The sequence below is a fragment of the Oncorhynchus gorbuscha genome, unplaced genomic scaffold (genome assembly GCF_021184085.1).
Source record: "Oncorhynchus gorbuscha isolate QuinsamMale2020 ecotype Even-year unplaced genomic scaffold, OgorEven_v1.0 Un_scaffold_634, whole genome shotgun sequence".
Classification (NCBI taxonomy): Eukaryota; Metazoa; Chordata; class Actinopteri; order Salmoniformes; family Salmonidae; genus Oncorhynchus; species Oncorhynchus gorbuscha.
In genome coordinates this window covers 351282-374625 of record NW_025745746.1, presented here as the reverse complement: position 1 = coordinate 374625, position 23344 = coordinate 351282, and the positions used below count along the sequence as shown (strand labels likewise).

The following is a 23344-nucleotide window of genomic DNA, read 5'->3' as shown; positions in this document are numbered from 1 at the left end:
ATGGAATGTCGAGAGGGGAGGAGTCGCCGTTGTAGCACGGCATTTCTAGACATTTATCTAGGTAGCCATTGTCAAAAGAAAATATAACGTTAGCCAACAAAATTGTGCAACCCAGCTATAAATCACATGTTTAATTAGCTGCCTCTTTATTTATTTTTGTTAGAATAACTCACCAAATTGAGTAGTAATCACAACTTTGCACCGCTTTTCTGATTTTAATAGGCTAGGTACCATTTCGACCCCCGTGTGGATGTTGTTCAGCCCAGACGGGAGCTGTTTGTTATCGGCGTGAGGTTCATGTTAGGAGATGGGGGACCTTTATGACCCAGAGCACCCGAAAGAGTGAGTATTTGGCTGGCTTATTTTCTGTATTATTTTGTTGTTGTTGTTGTTGATGATTTATCGGGGCTTGCCATAATACACACAACTTCCCAAAGTGTTATTTAGTTACAGGCTAGCTAGATACCAGCTAACGTTAGCTTAGCCGTTTCCATGCACGCTACGCTAGTTAGCATTCCAGTCTAGTTTCCTACACAAACTAGTGTTGGAGTTAACCTTTGTGGTCACATAGCTTGTTGTTTCATGAAACATAGCTAACTATGGTAAAGTGGCATGTTGTATTTAGTGAATGCGACATGATCTCAACCCTCCTATGTACACCGGCAGCTAGCCTTATATTTAGTTAACACCACCCAACCTAGTATAGTTAGCCACCAATGTTGCTGGATGTATTTAATAATGGACGATGCATTGGTTGCAAGCTAGCTGGTTAGCTAGATGTTGTGCACCTTACTTTTGGGAACAGACAGTTAAGTTTACAACACAAACATTACTCAGTTATTAATTAACTAGGTTGTGCTAACGTTAGCCAATTCAGTCACCCCCCCCTCCTCCCACCACAACAGGCCTCACTTGCAGGCCTCGACTCCTCGTTGTAAAATGTTAGACCCGGTCTTATGGAGTAGATTTTTATAGAAACTCCATGCCATTCAAGTGTATGCATTTTTGTCTATGTATTTAACGTTAAACCCGTTCACAGAAGAGGCCCTTGGCTCTGTTGTTGATCTCATCTGTGTAACGTTACATATTAAACTAATCGGTTACCCCACATTTGCAAGCTGTGCGATGAGAAGATTGTCATGTCGCCTTGTCTTCTCGCTGTTGGTGTAGCTAGCCAGCCCAGATAACCTTGCTATATGTGATTTAGTGGAAGCGTCAAAACATTTCTGTGTAATGTTTTTGAATTGTGTTATTTTCTCTACTGTGTTGTTATATCGCAAGACGGCTCCTCTATCATGAGCTAATCACTTGCTTTCAATCCCACTGACTACTATGAATGTCAATGCGAGCAATGGCTTCCTCTTTCTGCCAGATTGAAAGGACAGATATTGCCGTTTCTGACCAACGGGTCAGAGGAAACGGGTCTATGTCATACATACTCTTATTTAATGGCATTTAGTAAGAATTGTAGCTAGAACCACCATGTAAACATTGGGTAGATTTATACATAATTTATACATTCTTCTATTTTACTCCTGTTTGTAAGTGTTGTGGCATGCCGCTGGGCCCTTCAGGCAGAAAATAATCATCTGCAGAGATGACATATACACAGTTTATTCAGAGGCATTAGCTACTGGCTGTAGTTTGTGTTCAACGTTTAAACTAATGTGTTCATTTGCACAGAAAACAGTTTGCACATTTTCTAGTCAAAAAGCTTTGTTTACAAGCAACCTCCAGTGTTGAACATGTGGTGGTCATAAGGTAAACAAACGCAGCCAGATGTTCTTTGATTTGAACCTATGGTTTTAAAGATAACAGAGATGGTAGCAGCTCAACCCCCGAATTGTCTACCCGATTTGAGTTGGGGGATCAGCTTAAATTCTTTTGAGACTGCGTATTGTATGTTTATTGTTGGTGTGTAACCCAAAGTATTTGTTTTAATATTTTGTTAGGTGTGACATCGCGTTGGAGAGCTCACTGCTCTGAACTGGTTTATTCTTGGCCAGCAGCTTCTACTGGGCTACAAACGCCAGAACCACTGTGTAATGGATGCTCTGGTAGACTCAGAGATCAGGTACTACCAACACACACACACACACACAGGGATCTTTTTTTCCCTTTTGACTGAGTGTCAGAGTGGCACTATAGACTGTCTGTAATCAATGCTCTTTGCTAGCTAACTGAAGTGACACTAGAGCCTAGGACAGTGTTTCTCAACTCCAGTCCTTGAGTACTGCCAACTGTACACATGTTTGTTGTAGCTCCGGACAGACACACCCGATTCAACTAATCATCAAGCCCTCAATGAGTTGAATTAGGTGCGTTTGTCAGGGGCTACAACAAAAATGTGTGCTGTTGTGGGTAATCAAGGACTGGTGTTGGGAAACACTGGCCCTGGAGATTGTCACCCTCAATGGTGGGCATTGGAATGTATGTATGCATGCAAAGTAGACCACACCCCTGAACAACTTCATTTGGATCTAAAAAGACACCCACCTCCCCTCCTATTGGTCATTTGGTCCATTGGTGTATCCAATGAATAGCCATGACATCATTCATGGTGTGTTGAATTCTGGAATGTTGATCTCATCCCATTGCTCCAGTTCTAAAGACTATCAGTGCTGCTTTAGGGAAAGGCCTCTGTTTGAAAAGCACCTGCCTTGTTGTAGGTTGATGGAGTTGTTTACTGTATACTTTGACCACATTCTGTCAGTGCTTTGTGCCCATCATAACTTTGTTATTTGAGGAAAGTTGCTGAATTTCGTTACTCAATGTGAGCAAGGTCAAAGCAGTCGTAATTGGACCCTAATAAAAACGACGATACTCACCAGGAGAATGTGTTCTATCAACCTAGCTTGTAAAAGGGCTAGCTAGATAAGAACTTTTTTTTAAAAAGTGGCTGCAGATCCGACTTTTCGACGCCCCTCTTCCCGGGGGTTAATCTCTCTGCATACAATGGGAGGTTACATCAGATATCGGCTAGTATGTCAAGTGCCCCTGTCCTATAGATGTTAATGTGTGCCCAAGCTTCAGCCTGTGTCTGCCGAGTTTGTTTGCTCAACCAACCTGGTGTGGACTCAGAAGTCTTGGTCACCATGGCAGCAGTCAACCTCACAGAATATTAACAGACAAAAGGTGCACAACCTGAGTGCAAAGATTCCATGACTCTTTATCCTTTGTCCTTGAGAGATGATGACAGGGTTCACTTGATGTGTTAAGATTGCGTTTGTTTTTTTAAACATTAAATGCATTATGAAATAATGAGCTTTTCAATCGAAATTCTTTTGGAATAAAAATGGTGAATATTCAATTGCCAAAGCATTGAACATTTTCCATTGTCTCTGTCAGGTCCACATTGGGTAGACATCAGAAGGAAAAACATGAAATTGCTATGAAATAATATAATATTTCAGTTGTGTATATTACTTAGTTTTTATTTTATTATTTTCATTCCTTAGTCATCAGCTCAGCTCTGCTCAGATAGTAGCAGCCAGCCAGGCCATCTAACGTTGTCTCTGTGCTCTCCATACTGTACTGTCTTTAGTCATCTTATTTAGCTAGCCTGCCTAAGTATGCTGCAAAGCTCTCTGACAATCCTTCTACTAGTTCTTCAAAGTAGATAAGGTAAACTTTCACAAACTGTTTCTATCCCTAGTTGTTGTGTACATTCCTCTCATGCAGTCTGTATATTTGACCTAAAGTAGCAGGCATAAGTGTATCCATCTCTGTCTGAGCCAGAAAGAACAGGCACAATAGATTATGGTCATTGTAGTTAATTACCACGTTTCTGCGCTTAACTAGGTTGAATATTTCCTTAATGAAAACTACAACTCCCTTCACCCAGCGTCCCACATAGTTCTTGACTTGATTTCTCTCGTGAATGATTTTGATTTCTCTTGAGAAACGGCGCATTTGGCTCACAAAAAAAACGACATTGTATTCAAGTAATTGAACCGACATCAGTCAATTAGTTGTTTAATAACAAAACAAGTGATATTTTGATTCATGGCTCAGCACTATTTTTGTCAGATAGCTTATTTCTCAAGTAACATTCTGCCACCCTTACACATTGTCTACCTCAATGTTAAAAAAAAATACTATTCAAACCGGACTCTAAAAATATTTTTTGCTATTTGTAAATACAGCTAATTCAATATGTTTATAATGATGTATTGCAGATATGCCTATTTTAGGAGGATGCGTGGGGTTTGTGATTGGTATAGCCTAAATTCAAATGAATGAAACCACAATCCTGTTTTATCATTTGTTAAAATAACAGGAACTGACACTAAAGTGGACATGAAAAGGCTCCTCCCATGTTGGTAACGGTAATTTTAGAAGGGTCTGACTTTTGAAGGTCACAGAGGAAAACGAGAACATCAAGTCCTAAAGGAATACGTCACCCAGTTTGTTGCCTAGCAGCTTGTTGTACCTTAAAGAAAACTACGACAATATTGAGTCCTCCTAGTAGAACAAAAGAGTTGATTACTTTGTCATAAATGTGAATTAGGCCTTTTTTTTTTACACTGCGATGACATGTAGTTTCTATGATGAGACCCCCTGCATTAAACATTTTTCACCAACCGCCAGAGTATCCCTCAAGCGGCCGTGTGGTCTACATCTTTGCATGAATTTTTTATTTTTTTAATATGTTTTACCATTGCCTTATTGGACATCGATTTACATTACATTTCATAATACATTTTGTGTGATTGCTAAAGCGTTGAAGGGATTTTTCAGATGTTGCAATATGTCTATGAATAGTTTACATTGATTTGTTTTTTGTTCCCCCCCCCATGCACTCCTAATGTTACCTCAGGGAAGAGGGAGGCGATACCTCGGTAAGTCTATTATTAAACGTGTGATGAATACGTCTTTGTTCATCTGTTTTCTATTGGACAAATAGCTGGTGTTGTGGATCTCTTTGAGCTTGACCATTTCAATAACATAGAAATCACCTTTTGGGGAAACTGAATGATCGGTCGTATGATTTGGTTTACTGTAATAGTTTCTCCTCAAATTATAGCCATGGTAACATCTACTTATTTTGTTCACTGTACAGGTCAAGGTTGAGGGCCTCACCAAGGCAGCTTTACTCAAAGGCCTCTCGCCTCGAGTGATGTTGTCCAGCCATCTCCTGCCTAAAGGAACCAAGAGGAAGGTGAACCTGGACGATCAGGGTCGCCAGAAAGTGTCTTTCAGCTTCTCTCTGACAAAGAAACCGCTGCAGAACTTATTCCTTGCCCCTCCCAGTCAGGAAAAATCTCTTGCTGAACTCTCCTCTGTCCTGTCACCTACAACCTCACTCCCTCAGGACAGAGCAGGGCAGCATACGGAAAGCCAAAATGAGCAAATGCAGCCACCATTGTTGGTGCCCACACCAGTAGCAGAGATTCTTGCACCTCAGACGGCAGTCTCCTCCGTCCCCAAACCTAAAGTGGACTTGGGAAAGATGCACTTCAAGAAACAGATCCTCAGTGCATCTGTTATTGAAGAGAGTCCCATAACCAGTGTTGTCTTACAGGATCCACCCCCTTCTGAGCAACAAGTTTTAACGGAATCTTCAGGTAACATTGAAACTGTCACCCCAACACAAACGCCCCAGTCTCAGAACGATCTTCAGAACATGGACAATGACGGCCCCTCTGAGAATGCTCTAACTCATGTATCTGATGTGAAGCTGGACCTCAGTCTCAAGGAACCCACTGACTCCTCCCACAAAGGGAAAGTGGATGTAAACACTCCCAGTATAACAGAGCAGCAAGACACCTCAGAAAACATACAAATCCGTTCCCGGTCGGACAGCATACTCCCTGGCTCAGAATCTGATGCTGATTCAGTGCAGACGTCTTCTAGCTACAAGTCAGGTGAACCCAAGGCCACAGCAAAGTTGGAGAGTAGAAGTAACGATACAAAAAATATGTCCTCTTCTCGCTCCAAATTAGAGGACACAGAAAAAAGTTCTAACCATTCACGTTCTGAGAAGGACGAAAGAACCTCGAGTTACTCAAAATCTGACCGAGAATTAAGGTCAACTTCTGACCGAGAATTAAGGTCAACTTCTGACCGAGAATTAAGGTCAACCTCTGACCGAGAATCAAAGCACACACCCTCGCGGTCATCCCGCTCTGACAAAGGCCGCAGAAGGACTAAGAGTCGGTCGAGGTCCAGATCAAGAGGTCCCCGGACGAGTTCCAGATCTGAGACACGCTCCAGATCTGAGAGATCTAGAAGCGAGAGAGGGTCAGGATCACGGTCTGATCGGTCATATTACGACTCTGAGCGGAGGTCAGGGGGTCACAGAAGTTCTCCGTACAGAGAGAGGAGAGGCAGCTCTCGCTCTCGGACCGATAGCAGCAGAGTCCGCGGCGACAGCTCTGACTCTGAAGATGACCACAGAAGAACTCGGACTAGAACAAGTGATTCCAGCAGGTCCTCCACCCATTCTAGCTTACAGAGAGATTCAAAGTCATACTTATCTCACTCGAAATCTGAGCGAGACTCGAAATCTGAACGAGATTCAGGGATGGATAAAATAACACAATCTTCTAAGTCTGAGAGGGCCTCAAAGAGAACTGTTGACTCCAGTTCCCTCCAAAAGTGCTCCACTGATGTAGAACCTAATCACAGGAAATCCAACACCCACTACAAGCCGGACATCAGTGTTCGATCCACTCGTTCCAGTCCACATGCCCTCTCTCAAACATCAGACAAACGTCTCCAGAGAAGTAGCTATAGTGAATCTGAGGTAGCTCGCAAAGGGAAGTCTCAGTCACAGGGCTCTGATCGCTCTTCTGGGTCTGAAGGGGCATGGACTTCTTCCACCAGTAAGTCAGACTCTAAGCAAATGTCTGCCACCATGTCATCAGTGAAAACTAATAGACAATCAAAGGACACGTTTCACAGTCCCAATAAGATACAAACCCCTTCTGATGCTCACCCTCAGAGCAAAAATGACATAGCAGGAGCAGATTCCCATCTAGCAGATACTTGCCAAAGGGAGGATGTTGGCAACATGAATGACATCACATCCCAAGATAAAGGCTCACAAAAACCAACTCTGTCTTTACCGTCAAATTGTGATCCAACTGACAGATTGCAAGAACCAGCGTTGGATCTAGTTAATGAGAAGATCCATCATTGCATTGAGGTTCAGAATGACTCGGCAGCAACTTTACCGAACAACTCTAGTGGAGACCAATTATGTGAAAAATTTGCCTTAGGGGACATTGACAATGTTAATAAAAGCCTTTGCTCTGAACAACCGAAAGATGCACAGTGTGTAGACCCCCAAATAGAATCCACTGAGAAGTGGGTTGATGTAACCAACTCCAGCTTTTCCTGCAGTAATGACAGAGTAATACCCAGCCAGGATAAGACTGTTTTTCAAGATTCAGTTGGGTCAAAGTCATTACCATCTACAGTAGATGTATCTATCAGAGACCACCCTAAGCAGAACACTAAACCAGAAAATACTGTGTGTTCGAGTAGAAATGTGAATATCAACATGCAGTCTTGCAAAAACGTCCCTCTCAAATCTGAACCCTCTAGTCCTGAACCTCAGTTTTCCAACCAGACTGAACAACAGAACTCTAGTTTAAGGAAAAACAGAGGGAAAACAAAACAATCACGCTGGGATATTGTTGGACAAGACGCCTCAGACAGTGATAATCCTCAGAAATTGTCTTCCCATGAAAGTAAACCTGCTGTGAAAAAGGTCATCTCCGTCAAGAGAATTGAGTTTTCTCAAGACGTCAGCCAGGAAGATCCGTCTCTGAAGGGTCAACTGAAATGGGAAGCAGAGTTGCATTCCAAGACGATTAAGCAAGAAATGATCGTCACACAAGAACACAGCTCGGCACCAATAACTTTTGGGAACGACCAATCAGAGTCCGCAAACCCAACTGCACAACCAGGCACCTGTGAAACCAGCAGTGACCATTTAGACATCAAACCCCACGTCAGCCAAATGGATGGAGATCCATCACTTTTAAATAATACCTCACATGTAGACCGAGCTAGAAGGGAGCAGTGTAGGAATGACAATGGTAATGAAGAGAAACCTAAAGATGGCCCTCACAAGAGCAAACCGCTGACGACACTAGTGTCGAGCCAGGACGCTGTAGGCCAAAGCGAGGACAGTGACACTGACGATTCAGAGTCTGACTCAGACTGCGGTGTTGCCGTGAAACGGATGCACTCTGTGGTGGTTGTACCAAAGAATTCCACCCTGACTCACTCGGACACAACAGACAAGCCCGCGTCTCCCTGCACTCTAAGCACTAGCCCAGGACGTCAACAACACGCTAACAGGGCCAGTGGCCAAGAGGGTGATCTGGACAGGAATGAGATCCCAAGCAGATTAAGCCCTCAGCAGAGACATAGAGGCTTTCCCGCCATGTGTGAGAGCACTAGGCAGGCCAGTAATCCTTGTGTTGATGGAAGTCTCTCTGCACATGACATCATGGTATACCAATCGCAGAGCAACATGGTCGATAGCACCAGCCAGCTCGAGGGCTCCAACGCCACCGATGCCCAGTCTTCTAAGGATCCTTATAACAGTGCCCGTGAGAGACCAAAGATTGGTGATGCAACGGTGAGCCAGATTGCTGCCCACAGCCTTGAGAACTCCTTCAGGCAGTCTGACACAGGGCATCCACAGCATTATGGAAGTGGCAGGGGTGGCAGGATGCTTTCCCGTTACCAACATGGAGACTTTGCTAGCTCTGATGACTTCAACAGCAGTCTGGGCTGGGACTTCACACAGTCGGAGCAGCCCAGCAGTACGTACCAGCAGCCTGACAGCAGCTATGGGGCATCCCAACAGCATCCTAACACACAACAGCCAGGGAACTCTTCTTTGGGGCAGGTGTACAGGACAAACAATGGGGCCTACTGGACCCAACTACCAACTACAACTCCAACCACCTGCAGACCGGTCTACCTCCATGTGCCTGCAACACATTATCAGGAGCCTGTTGGTCAAGTCCATCCTGACTCCTTGACTAATGACTGTGATGAGTACAGTGAAGGGAAACCAGCAGGCCTTAGTAGACTAGATGTTGAATGCAATGGTCCCAAGCTTCCAGGCTCGCTAGCCTTCGTACAAGCCCATGAAATAAGTAGCAACTGTAGAGGCTCTGTCAACGCCACTCCAGAGACTATTTCCATAGTTGAACTCCCCAGAGACAAGGACAACTCAAGGCCCCACAGAGGCAGGGGTCCTCCCAAGAAAAGGCGTCCAGAAATGGAGTCAGATTCGGACAGCGAGGCAGAACCTGTGCTGGCTAGAAAAAGGGAGCGACTGGCAGAGAGGGAGCTCCCCAAGGTCTCCAAAGAATCCAGGGAGATTCCAGGTCAGGCTGAGGTGCAACGCCCTTTGCTCAGTCTGAGGGACTTCCGGGACGCCAGCAACTGGAGGGAGATGGCAAGGTCTAAGAAGATGCCACCATACTTTGACCTGATTGAGGAAAACCTGTATCTGACTGAACGGTGAGATTTTGTTCCATTTTTAGTTTTTTTTTTCAGTAGTTAGTTTCAATGACTTTGCATGCCATGTTTTATTTTATAAATTAGTTGAAAATAATTTAAAAGCAATTAACATCATATGACTTCAACATAAGTATCTGGCCAGGTCACAGTTGTAAATGAGAACTTGTTCTCAACTTGCCTACCTGGTTAAATAAAGGTAAAATAAATCTGACTGTAGAGAAACTGAGGGATTTCTGTTGATCTGTACAGGAAGAAGAACAAGTCTCACCGAGACATCAAGCGAATGCAGTGTGAGTGCTCTATGCTCTCGAGGGAGGAGAGGTCTCGTGGAATGATGGCTTGTGGGGAGGACTGCCTTAACCGTCTGCTGATGATCGAGTGGTGAGTTCTTCTCCTTTGCGTCACCCTGGTAATACCAAACTGTAAAGCAGATGAAATAGTGTCTTCAGAAAGTACTCACACCCCTTGACTTCGTCCACGTTTTGTTGTGTTTTAAAATGTATTTACATTTTGTATCACTGGCCTCTACACACAATTCCCCAGAATATTAAAGTGGAATTATGTTTTTCAAAATGTTTACAAATGAATAATAAATGAAAAGCTGAAATGTTATTCAACCACTTTGTTTTGGCAAAATAAATTCAGGAATAAAAATATGCTTAACAAGTCACATAATAAATTGCATGGACTCATTCTGTACGCAATGATAGTGTTTTAACATGGTTTTTGAATTACTACCTCCTCTGTACCCCACACACAGAATTATCTGTAAGATCCCTCAGTAGAGCAGTGAATTTCAAACACCTATTCAACCACAAAGTCCAGGGGAGGTTTTCCAATTCCTTGCAAAGAAGAGCACCTATTGGTAGATGGTTACAAATAAATAAATAAAAACAGACATGGAATATCCATTTGAACATGAAGTTATTAATGACATGTTGTAATGGTGCATCAATACACCCAGTCACTATGAAGATGCAGGCATCCTTTCTAACAGTTGCCAGAGAGGAAGGAAACCGCTCAGGGATTTCACCATGAGGCCAATGGTGACTTTAAAACAGTTACCGAGTTTAATGGCTGTGATAGGAGAAAACGGATGCTGGATCAACAATATTGTAGTTAATCCACAATGCTAACCTAAATGGCAGAGTGAAAAGAAGGAAGCCTGCACAGAATAAAAAATAACGCAAAACATTCATCCTGTTTGCAGTAAAGTGAACCTGTAAAAAATGTGGCAAAGAAATAATTTTGGTCCTGAATAAAGCGTTATGTTTGGGGCAAATCCAACACATCCCTGAGTACCACTATTCATATTTTCAAGCATGGTGGTGGCTGCATCATGTTATGAGTATGCTTGTCATTGGCAAGGACTAAGGGGCTTTTAGGATAAAAATCCTAGAGGAAAACATGCTTTCCAACAGACACTGGGAGACAAATTCACATTTCAGCAGGACAATAACCTAAAACACTATGCCAAATATAATATATGCCATTTAGCAGACGCTTTTATCCAAAGCGACTTACAGTCATGTGTGCATACATTCTACGTATGGGTGGTCCCGGGGATCGAACCCACTACCCTGGCGTTACAAGCGCCATGCTCTACCAACTGAGCTACATGAGTTTCTTACCATGACGACTTGGAATGTTCCCGAGTGGCAGAGGTAGTTTTGACTTAAATCGGCTTGAAAATCTCTTCTTTTTTAAAACCTTTTTATTTAACTAGGCAAGTCAGTTAAGAACAAATTATTATTTTCAATGACGGCCTAGGAACAGTGGGTTAACTGCCTTGTTCAGGGGCAGCACGACAGATTTTTACCTTGTCTGCTCGGGGATTCAATCTTGCAACCTTTAGGTTACTAGTACAACGCTCTAACCACTAGGCTACCTACCGCCCGGTATAAGGTCACACAGTTGACTGTGCATGTCAGAGCAAAAACCAAGCCATGAGGTCAAAGGAATTCCCCGTAGAGCTCCGAGACAGCATTGTGTCGAAACACAAATCTGGAGAAGGGACCAAAACATGTCTGCAGCATTGAAGGTCCCCAAGAACACCGTGGCCTTCATCATTCTTAAATGGAAGAAGTTTAGAGCTACCAAGGCCCTTCCTAGAGCTGACCGCCTGGCCAAACTGAGCAATTGGGTGAGAAGGGTCTTGGTCAGGGAGGTGACCAAGAACCCGATGGTCACTCTGACAGAGCTCCAGAGTTCCTCTGTGCAGATGGGAGAACCTTCCAGAATGAGAACTCTCTGCAGCACTCCACCAATCAGGCCTTTATGGCAGACTGGCCAGACGGAAGCCACTCCTCAGTAAAAGGCACACGACAGGCCGCTTGGAGTTTGCCAAAAATGCACCTAAAGGACTCTCAAACCATGAGAAATAAGATTCTCTGGTCTGATGAAACCAAGATTGAACTCTTTGGTCTGAATGCCAAGCGTCACATCTGGAGGTGGCAGCATCATGTTGTGGGGATGTTTTCAGCGGCAGGGACTGGGAGACAAGTCAGGATCAAGGGTAAGATGAACGGAGCAAAGTACGAAGATCCTTCATGAAAACCTTCTCGGGACCTCCGACTGGGGTGACGGTTCACCTTCCAAAAAGACAACACACACAGCCAAGACAACGCAGGAGTGCCTTCGGGACAAGTCTCTGAATGTCCTTGAGTGTCCCAGCCAGACCCCGAACTTGAACCCGATCGAACATCTCTGGAGAGACCTGAAAAATAGCTGTGCAGCAAAGCTCCCGTCCAGCCTGACAGAGCTTGAGAGGATCTGCAGAGAAGAATGGGAGAATCTCCCAAAATACAGGTGTGCCAAGCTTGTAGCGTCATACCCAAGAAGACTCAAGGCTGTAATCGCTGCCAAAGGTGCTTCAACAAAGTACTACTTAAAGGTTCTGATTTACTTTTGTGATATTCAAGTTTTATTTTTAATAAAATTGTTAAATTATTTTTACCTGTTTTTTTGTGTTCTGTTTTGTTTTGTCATTATGGGGTATTGTGTGTAGATGGATGAGGGGGAAAATACATTCAATCCATTTTAGAATAAGGCTCTAATGTAACGATGTAGAAAAAGTCAAGGGGTCTGAATACTTCCCAAATGCACGATAGTTTTACATCATTGGTCCTTTACCAGTTCATCTTCAAACATAGGAAGATTTGCAATGACTGATGTGTGGTTGCCTTGTTTAACCTAGTCGAATGCACTGACTAAGTCTGAAGAAGAGCGTCTGCTAAATGGCCAAAATGAAAACAAATGTAATGTCCATGTCTTTTGCAGCTCGTCACGCTGCCTGAATGAAGGCTACTGCTCCAACCGGCGCTTCCAGATGAAACTGCATGCAGACTTTGAGGTCATCCTGACTGAAGATAAGGGCTGGGGACTGAGGGCAGCCAGGGACCTGATACCGTAAGGCTCTTACATCTTATTTTTAAATGTAACCTTTTATTTAACTAGGCTGGTCAGTTAAGAACAAATTCTTATTTACAATGACGGTCTACACCTGCCAAACCTGGACGACACTGGGCCAATCGTGCGCTGCCCAATGTGATACAGCCTGGATTCGAACCAGGGACTGTAGTTACATCTCTTGCACTGAGATACAGTGCCTTAGACCACTGCACAACTCAGGAGACCTGTACTCCTTGATTCATAATAATGTTATAACTAGCACCCAGGGCTCGTTCTCAATAGATCTTAACCTTGATTCCTCGCATCCTATCTCCTCACCTCCTCAACACACATAGGAGAGGAAGGTCTGAGAGAAACCCCATGGACCTTCTCCAATACGGTTGAGAAGGAGGTGTGGCGATAGGATGCGAGGAATTGCGTAAAGACATAATGAGATGGAGCCCTGGTCATTGTACTAAAAAGCTGTACACAAAGGAGTCATGCTCATTCCCCCCCCACCATTTGAATCCCATTTCAGAAACACCTTTGTGCTGGAGTACTGCTCATTCCCCCCCCACCATTTGAATCCCATTTCAGAAACACCTTTGTGCTGGAGTACTGCTCATTCCCCCCCCACCATTTGAATCCCATTTCAGAAACACCTTTGTGCTGGAGTACTGCTCATTCCCCCCACCATTTGAATCCCATTTCAGAAACACCTTTGTGCTGGAGTACTGCTCATTCCCCCCACCATTTGAATCCCATTTCAGAAACACCTTTGTGCTGGAGTACTGCTTTGTGCTGGAGTACTGCTCATTCCCCCCACCATTTGAATCCCATCAGAAAGGAGTTCAAGACACCATTTGAAGAAACCTTTGCCAGTACTGCTCATTCCCCACCATTTGAATCCCATTTCAGAAACACCTTTGTGCTGGAGTACTGCTCTATTCCCCCCACCATTTGAAGAATACACCATTTGAATCCCATTTCAGACCACATTTGAATCCCATTTCAGAAACACCTTTGTGCTGAACTACCTGAAGCAGGAAACACCTTTGTGAGGTACTGTCATTCCCCCCACCATTTGAATCCCATTTCCCTGGATAAAGTTGACCATAAGGAGTTCAAGACACGGGTGAAGAAATACGCCAGTATGAAGAACATCCACTACTATTTCATGGCCTTGAAGAATAACGAGGTGAGACCACTGGAACGTTGACATGTCCACTGAACTCCTGAAGCAGGAACAAGTGTAGGCTGCGTCCAACATGGTTCCCTATAAAGTGCACTACCAAACAACTTTTACGTGTGCATCCCAAATGACACCCTGATTTGGCTCTGGTCAAAAGTAGTGGCTATATAGGGTGCCATTTTGGGAATACACCAAGTGCTGTATTGTTTACAACTGACAGGTAATGTGGAAGGTTACCTGAAACTCCTTTCCTCTGGTTCTTCTCAGATCATAGATGCCACACTAAAGGGGAACTGCTCTCGCTTCATGAACCACAGCTGTGAGCCCAACTGTGAGACCCAGAAGGTATGTAGCCCAGGAGCCCCTTTCGGTATGTTTTTATTTTATTTAACTAGGCAAGTCAGTTAGGAACATATTCTTATTTACAATGAGGAACAGTGAGTTAACTGCCTTGTTCAGGGGCAGAACGACAGATTTTTTTTTACCTTGTCAGCTCGGGGATTTGATCTAGCAACCTTTCGGTTACTGGCCCAACGCGTTAACAACTAGGCTACCTGGTATCTGTCCAGTGTTTCCAGATGTTTATGAAATAGGATCTATAATATGAGTGAAATAGTTCATTACAATTTTTGGGAAGAAAAACTATGTTAAAAAGCAGCTTTTATATGTTTTTAATGGTGTGGGCTCACCCCCAACAACAACAACGGGACGGTGTGGGCTCACCCCCAACAACAACAACGGGACGGTGTGGGCTCACCCCCAACAACAACAACGGGACGGTGTGGGCTCACCCCCAACAACAACAACGGGACGGTGTGGGCTCACCCCCAACAACAACAACGGGACGGTGTGGGCTCACCCCCAACAACAACGGGACGGTGTGGGCTCACCCCCAACAACAACGGGACGGTGCGGGCTCACCCCCAACAACGGGACGGTGTGGGCTCAACAACAACGGGACGGTGTGGGCTCACCCCAACAACAACAACGGGACGGTGTGGGCTCACCCCAACAACAACAACGGGACGGTGTGGGCTCACCCCCAACAACAACGGGACGGTGTGGGCTCACCCCCAACAACCACGGGACGGTGCGGGCTCACCCCCAACAACGGGACGGTGCGGGCTCACCCCCAACAGCGGGACGGTGCGGGCTCACCCCCAACAACGGGACGGTGCGGGCTCACCCCCAACAGCGGGACGGTGCGGGCTCACCCCCAACAGCGGGACGGTGCGGGCTCACCCCCAACAGCGGGACGGTGCGGGCTCACCCCAACAGCGGGACGGTGCGGGCTCACCCCCAACAGCGGGCGGGCTCACCCCAACAGCGGGACGGTGCGGGCTCACCCCCAACAGCGGGACGGTGCGGGCTCACCCCCAACAGCGGGACGGTGCGGGCTCACCCCCAACAGCGGGACGGTGCGGGCTCACCCCCAACAGTGGGACGGTGCGGGCTCACCCCCAACAGCGGGACGGTGCGGGCTCACCCACAACAGCGGGACGGTGCGGGCTCACCCCCAACAACAACAACGGGACGGTAAATGGCTGACTGGCCAGCTCAGCCAGTTAGCTGCCTCGGCTAAAAACATGACCGTATCCTCTATATGAGGAAATAGCAAGCATTTTTGAAAAGGTCTGTTTGATTTATAAGTTTGAAGTGGGGTTTATTTCTCTCTAATTGATGCTTCGGCCACACACGTGTCAACAACATTTATTTGCGTACGAGTTAACAGATTACGAGCATTTAAAAGTAAGAATTTCACTGGACAGTTCATTGTAAAATGTAAATACATTTCATTCACTTGTCTTGGTTCAGAACCATATTTGCCTGTACTTCGCTCTACTTTTAGGCTGGTACCCTGTGCCTGTACTTCGCTCTACTTTTAGGCTGGTACCCTGTGCCTGTACTTCGCTCTACTTTTAGGCTGGTACCCTGTGCCTGTACTTCGCTCTACTTTTAGGCTGGTACCCTGTGCCTGTACTTCGCTCTACTTTTAGGCTGGTACCCTGTGCCTGTACTCTCGCTTCTACTTTTAGGCTGGTACCCTGTGCCTGTACTTCGCTCTACTTTTAGGCTGGTACCCTGTGCCTGTACTCTCGCTCTACTTTTAGGCTGGTACCTTGTGCCTGTACTTCGCTCTACTTTTAGGCTGGTAGTGTCCTTGTGCCTGTACTTCCCTTCTACAGTTTTAGGCTGGTACCTTGTGCCTGTACTTCGCTCTACTTTTAGGCTGGTACCCTGTGCCTGTACTTCGCTCTACTTTTAGGCTGGTACCTTGTGCCTGTACTTCGCTCTACTTTTAGGCTGGTACCTTGTGCCTGTCTTCTCTTGCCAGCTCCATTGCTGCCGTTGTCAAGCCAAACATGACAATGAGCAACAAGAAGTTTGCATTCTAACACAGACGGGCACTGAGGCTCCTTTATCAGTGAGCTGCATCTCAGGCTGTGATTTCATTTGACATCTGAGTCGTTTATCAGGCGTTCTTATCCAGAGGGATTTACAATTAGTCATTCGTCTTAAGACGGCTGGGTGAGACAACAGCACATCACGGTCATGACAAGTACACTTTCCCTCAACAAAGTATTTATCAGCAAAGTCAAAAAGCAAGTTTGTTTTATCCTGATCTCGCTAATGTTTCTTTCTTGGTTTCTGTATTTCAGTGGACTGTGAACGGCCAGCTGAGAGTTGGGTTCTTCACCTCCAAGACCGTCACAGCTGGTACAGAGCTTACCTTCGATTACCAGTTCCAGAGATATGGGTTAGTATCTCTCTCCCTTCGATTACCAGTTCCAGAGGTAGGGGTTAGTGTCTCTCTCTCCCTTCGATTACCAGTTCCAGAGGTATGGGTTAGTGTCTCTCTCTCCCTTCAATTACCAGTTCCAGAGGTATGGGTTAGTGTCTCTCTCTCCTTTCAATTACCAGTTCCAGAGGTATGGGTTAGTGTCTCTCTCCCCCTTCGATTACCAGTTCCAGAGGTATGGGTTAGTGTCCCTCTCTCTCCTCCCTTCAATTACCAGTTCCAGAGGTATGGGTTAGTGTTCCTCTCTCTCCCTTCAATTACCAGTTCCAGAGGTATGGGTTAGTGTCTCTCTCTCTCTCCCTTCAATTACCAGTTCCAGAGGTATGGGTTAGTCTCTCCCTTCAATTACCAGTTCTCTCTCTCCCTTCAATTACCAGTTCCAGAGGTATACCAGTTCCAGAGGTATGGGTTAGTGTCTCTCTCTCCCTTCAATTACCAGTTCCAGAGGTATGGGTTAGTGTCTCTCTCTCCCTTCAATTCAGTTCCTCTCTCTCTCTCTCCCTTCAATTACCAGTTCCAGAGGTATGGGTTAGTGTCTCTCTCTCCCTTCAATTACCAGTTCCAGAGGTATGGGTTAGTGTCTCTCTTCTCTCTCTCTCTCCCTTCAATTACCAGTTCCAGAGGTATGGGTTAGTGTCTCTCTCTCCCTTCAATTACCAGTTCCAGAGGTATGGGTTAGTGTCTCTCTCTCCCTTCAATTACCAGTTCCAGAGGTATGGGTTAGTGTCTCTCTCTCCCTTCAATTACCAGTTCCAGAGGTATGGGTTAGTGTCTCTCTCTCCCTTCAATTACCAGTTCCAGAGGTATGGGTTAGTACCAGTTCCTCTCTCTCCCTTCAATTACCAGTTCCAGAGGTATGGGTTAGTGTCTCTCTCTCCCTTCGATTACCAGTTCCAGAGGTAGGGGTTAGTGTCTCTCTCCCTTCATTTACCAGTTCCAGTGTTATGGGTTAGTGTCTCTCTCTCCCTTCAATTACCAGTTCCAGAGGTATGGGTTAGTCTCTCTCTCTCTCCCTTCAATTAGTTCCAGTTCCTTCATTACCAGGTATGGGTTAGTGTCTCTCTCTCCTTTCAATTACCAGTTCCAGAGGTATGGGTTAGTGTCTCTCTCTCCTTTCAATTACCAGTTCCAGAGGTATGGGTTAGTGTCTCTCTCTCCCTTCAATTACCAGTTCCAGAGGTATGGGTTAGTGTCTCTCTCTCCCTTCAATTACCAGTTCCAGAGGTATGGGTTAGTGTCTCTCTCTCCCTTCAATTACCAGTTCCAGAGGTATGGGTTAGTGTCTCTCTCTCCCTTCTCCCTTACCAGTTCCAGAGGTATGGTGTTAGTGTCTCTCTCTCCCTTCAATTACCAGTTCCAGAGGTATGGGTTAGTGTCTCTCTCTCTCTCTCTCTCCCTTCAATTACCAGTTCCAGAGGTATGGGTTAGTGTCTCTCTCTCCCTTCAATTACCAGTTCCAGAGGTATGGGTTAGTGTCTCTCTCTCTCTCTCTCTCTCCCTTCAATTACCAGTTCCAGAGGTATGGGTTAGTGTCTCTCTCTCCCTTCAATTACCAGTTCCAGAGGTATGGGTTAGTGTCTCTCTCTCCTTTCAATTACCAGTTCCAGAGGTATGGGTTAGTGTCTCTCTCTCCCTTCAATTACCAGTTCCAGAGGTATGGGTTAGTGTCTCTCTCTCTCTCTCTCTCCCTTCAATTACCAGTTCCAGAGGTATGGGTTAGTGTCTCTCTCTCTCTCTCCCTTCAATTACCAGTTCCAGAGGTATGGGTTAGTGTCTCTCTCCCCCTTCGATTACCAGTTCCAGAGGTATGGGTTAGTGTCTCTCTCCCTTCGATTACCAGTTCCATAGGTATGGGTTAGTGTCTCTCTCCCTTCGATTACCAGTTCCAGAGGTATGGGTTAGTGTCTCTCTCCCCCTTCGATTACCAGTTCCAGAGGTATGGGTTAGTGTCTCTCTCCCCCTTCGATTACCAGTTCCAGAGGTATGGGTTAGTGTCTCTCTCCCCCTTCGATTACCAGTTCCAGAGGTAGGGGTTAGTGTCTCTCTCCCTTTGTCCCAAATGGCACACTATTCCCTTTTAAGTGAGCTATTTTTGCCCAAGACCCATAGGATGCCATTTAGGACGCAGATTCTCTCTTTTTGTATTTTAACTGTCTGTTGTAACATATCAATGTTTGTCTGTTCTAATACGTCACCCTGCTGTTGTGGTCATTGAAAACATAACGATACATTATTAAGCCCCTGTTGCTCTCTGGACCGACCACATAGCTACGGTGTCGTGTTTTTACTCCTTCTCCTCTGTACACGCCAGGAAAGAGGCCCAGAAGTGCTTCTGTGGGGCTCCCAGCTGCCGAGGCTTCCTGGGCGGGGAGAACAGGGTCAGTGTAAGAGCAGCGGCAGGGAAGATGAAGAAAGAGCGCCCTCGCAAGAAGGACACCTCCGTGAGCAATGCACTCACTACGGTGAGTGTGTGGGTCAGGTTTGGTAATGGCTCTCCCCCAAGAGTCCCAGGTTTTCCATAAATGCTGTTTTGGAAGATTCCTGGAATAAGTAGGACATCTGGGGAATCTTCAATACAAAGAAGTGATCAACATGTTGTGAACCTTTAGGACTGACTGTGTCTGAACAGCCATCACTTGAAAAGGTGTTGGGGATGTGACCTGTTGTGGAGTTCATGTCTCTATCAACCAGAGGGAATATTTAAAGGTCCAATATGCACCTGTTTTTATCTCAATATCAAATCATTTCTGAGGTAACAATTAAATACCTTACTGTGATTGTTTTAAATTAAAATGGTCAAAAAAACAAACAATGGCTTCTTAGCGAAGAGCAATTACTCCAGCAAGAATGTAGCTAGGCCTGTTTTTGTTTGGGAGTGGACTGAGTAGAGAGGAGAAGTTTGGAACTCTTTCTTATCTGTCAGTTAACTAATTTACCACCTGGTGTCGTGTCACCCGGGAGGACAAACCATTATCCCACCAAGCTGGGCTGAAATTTCAGCCTTTTCAAACAGCTATTACACTAAAATGGCATTATCATCATTTTCACAGTATTATCCCAACCTCCTAGTGTGTAAATATAGAATTCAACTCATTTGAAATACAACTGCCGAAGCTACAATCTGTTCCCTTCCCCTGCGATTTTGGTTTATGTTTTCACCCTGGTAGTTAGGATTCCACACATTTAAAAAAACATTTTTTGTTGTTGCTGTTGACCCATAATAGTCCAATTTTGTAACTGCTAGATTGATTCAACATAGTCTGACGTGCCATTGAGTTCATCTTTAAACTCGGGCCAATAGATGAACTACAGTGGCATGTAGTTATTTCATACCTCTGATCGGATGATCAATACAGTGCCACTGACACGGCCTGCAACGGAAACATGCGGTCTCTCCTTCACTGCAGCCGAGGTGAGTAAGACATTTAAACGTGTTAACCCTCGCAAGGCTGCAGGCCCAGACGGCATCCCCAGCCGCGCCCTCAGAGCATGCGCAGACCAGCTGGCCGGTGTGTTTACGGACATATTCAATCAATCCCTATACCAGTCTGCTGTTCCCACATGCTTCAACAGGGCCACCATTGTTCCTGTTCCCAAGAAAGCTAAGGTAGCTAAACGACTACCGCCCCGTAGCACTCACTTCCGTCATCATGAAGTGCTTTGAGAGACTAGTCAAGGACCATATCACCTCCACCCTACCTGACACCCTAGACCCACTCCAATTTGCTTACCGCCCAAATAGGTCCACAGACGATGCAATCTCAACCACACTGCACACTGCCCTAACCCACCTGGACAAGAGGAATACCTATGTGAGAATGCTGTTCATCGACTACAGCTCGGCATTCAACACCATAGTACCCTCCAAGCTCGTCATCAAGCTCGAGACCCTGGGTCTCGACCCCGCCCTGTGCAACTGGGTACTGGACTTCCTGACGGGCCGCCCCCAGGTGGTGAGGGTAGGCAACAACATCTCCCCGCTGATCCTCAACACGGGGGCCCCACAAGGGTGCGTTCTGAGCCCTCTCCTGTACTCCCTGTTCACCCACGACTGCGTGGCCACGCACGCCTCCAACTCAATCATCAAGTTTGCGGACGACACAACAGTGGTAGGCTTGATTACCAACAACGACGAGACGGCCTACAGGGAGGAGGTGAGGGCCCTCTGAGTGTGGTGTCAGGAAAATAACCTCACACTCAACGTCAACAAAACTAAGGAGATGATTGTGCACTTCAGGAAACAGCAGAGGGAACACCCCCCTATCCACATCGATGGAACAGTAGTGGAGAGGGTAGCTAGTTTTAAGTTCCTCGGCATACACATCACAGACAAACTGAATTGGTCCACTCACACTGACAGCGTCGTGAAGAAGGCGCAGCAGCGCCTATTCAACCTCAGGAGGCTGAAGAAATTTGGCTTGTCACCAAAAGCACTCACAAACTTCTACAGATGCACAATCGAGAGCATCCTGGCGGGCTGTATCACCGCCTGGTACGGCAACTGCTCCGCCCTCAACCGTAAGGCTCTCCAGAGGGTAGTGAGGACTGCACAACGCATCACCGGGGGCAAACTACCTGCCCTCCAGGACACCTACACCACCCGTTGTTACAGGAAGGCCATAAAGATCATCAAGGACATCAACCACCCGAACCACTGCCTGTTCACCCCGCTATCATCCAGAAGGCGAGGTCAGTACAGGTGCATCAAAGCTGGGACCGAGAGACTGAAAAACAGCTTCTATCTCAAGGCCATCAGACTGTTAAACAGCCACCACTAACATTGAGTGGCTGCTGCCAACACACTGTCATTGACACTGACCCAACTCCAGCCATTTTAATAATGGGAATTGATGGGAAATGATGTAAATATATCACTAGCCACTTTAAACAATGCTACCTTATATAATGTTACTTACCCTACATTATTCATCTCATATGCATATGTATATACTGTACTCTACATCATCGACTGCATCCTTATGTAACACATGTATCACTAGCCACTAACTATGCCACTTTGTTTACTTTGTCTACACACTCATCTCATATGTATATACTGTACTCGATACCATCTACTGTATGCTGCTCTGTACCATCACTCATTCATATATCCTTATGTACATGTTCCTTATCCCCTTACACTGTGTATAAGACAGTAGTTTTGGAATTGTTAGTTAGATTACTTGTTGGTTATCACTGCATTGTCGGAACTAGAAGCACAAGCATTTCGCTACACTCGCATTTAACATCTGCTAACCATGTGTATGTGACAAATAAAATTTGATTTGATTTGAAGTAGTAGTTTTGTCAGTTCTGTGTTTAGTACGTTGAATGGATTATCTGTGGTCTTGATAGAGCTACACTAACTTCTGCTGAGCGTGAGACTCTCCCATTCATGTTCAATGAAACCTTGGCATAGGAGGCTCAAGTGGCTCATCGTAAAAATTCGCTACGCTGGTCTGTTACTCCTCAGTGTGTTAATGCTGGTCTGTTACTCCTCAGTGTGTTAATGCTGGTCTGTTACTCCTCAGTGTGTTAATGCTGGTCTGTTACTCCTCAGTGTGTTAATGCTGGTCTGTTAATGCTGGTCTGTTACTCCTCAGTGTGTTAATGCTGGTCTGTTAATGCTGGTCTGTTACTGGTCAGTGTGTTAATGCTGGTCTGTTAATGCTGGTCTGTTACTGGTCAGTGTGTTAATGCTGGTCTGTTAATGCTGGTCTGTTACTCCTCAGTGTGTTAATGCTGGTCTGTTACTCCTCAGTGTGTTAATGCTGGTCTGTTACTCCTCAGTGTGTTAATGCTGGTCTGTTAATGCTGGTCTGTTACTGGTCAGTGTGTTAATGCTGGTCTGTTAATGCTGGTCTGTTACTCCTCAGTGTGTTAATGCTGGTCTGTTACTCCTCAGTGTGTTAATGCTGGTCTGTTACTCCTCAGTGTGTTAATGCTGGTCTGTTACTCCTCAGTGTGTTAATGCTGGTCTGTTACTCCTCAGTGTGTTAATGCTGGTCTGTTACTCCTCAGTGTGTTAATGCTGGTCTGTTACTCCTCAGTGTGTTAATGCTGGTCTGTTACTCCTCAGTGTGTTAATGCTGGTCTGTTACTCCTCAGTGTGTTAATGCTGGTCTGTTACTCCTCAGTGTGTTAATGCTGGTCTGTTACTCCTCAGTGTGTTAATGCTGGTCTGTTACTGCTCAGTGTGTTAATGCTGGTCTGTTACTGCTCAGGGTGTTAATGCTGGTCTGTTACTCCTCAGTGTGTTAATGCTGGTCTGTTACTGCTCAGTGTGTTAATGCTGGTCTGTTACTGCTCAGTGTGTTAATGCTGGTCTGTTAATGCTGGTCTGTTACTGCTCAGTGTGTTAATGCTGGTCTGTTACTCCTCAGTGTGTTAATGCTGGTCTGTTACTGCTCAGTGTGTTAATGCTGGTCTGTTACTGCTCAGGGTGTTAATGCTGGTGTTAATGCTGGTCT

The 23344-nt window shown here is 45.5% G+C and overlaps 1 protein-coding gene across 1 annotated transcript in view; it reads left to right on the top strand.

The window, feature by feature from the left end:
- The first annotated feature begins 31 nt into the window (after positions 1 to 31).
- setd2 (SET domain containing 2, histone lysine methyltransferase) overlaps positions 32 to 23344 on the top strand; it is a 44919-nt gene continuing 21606 nt past the window's right edge. The window contains exons 1-11 of the mRNA XM_046334981.1: positions 32 to 342; positions 1953 to 2074; positions 4820 to 4841; positions 5063 to 9492; positions 9742 to 9873; positions 12772 to 12900; positions 13653 to 13693; positions 13992 to 14080; positions 14342 to 14419; positions 16735 to 16832; positions 19186 to 19336. Coding sequence (XP_046190937.1) covers positions 2046 to 2074; positions 4820 to 4841; positions 5063 to 9492; positions 9742 to 9873; positions 12772 to 12900; positions 13653 to 13693; positions 13992 to 14080; positions 14342 to 14419; positions 16735 to 16832; positions 19186 to 19336 — 5199 coding nt within the window. The 5' untranslated portion in view covers positions 32 to 342; positions 1953 to 2045. The remainder of the gene's footprint in view (positions 343 to 1952; positions 2075 to 4819; positions 4842 to 5062; positions 9493 to 9741; positions 9874 to 12771; positions 12901 to 13652; positions 13694 to 13991; positions 14081 to 14341; positions 14420 to 16734; positions 16833 to 19185; positions 19337 to 23344) is intronic.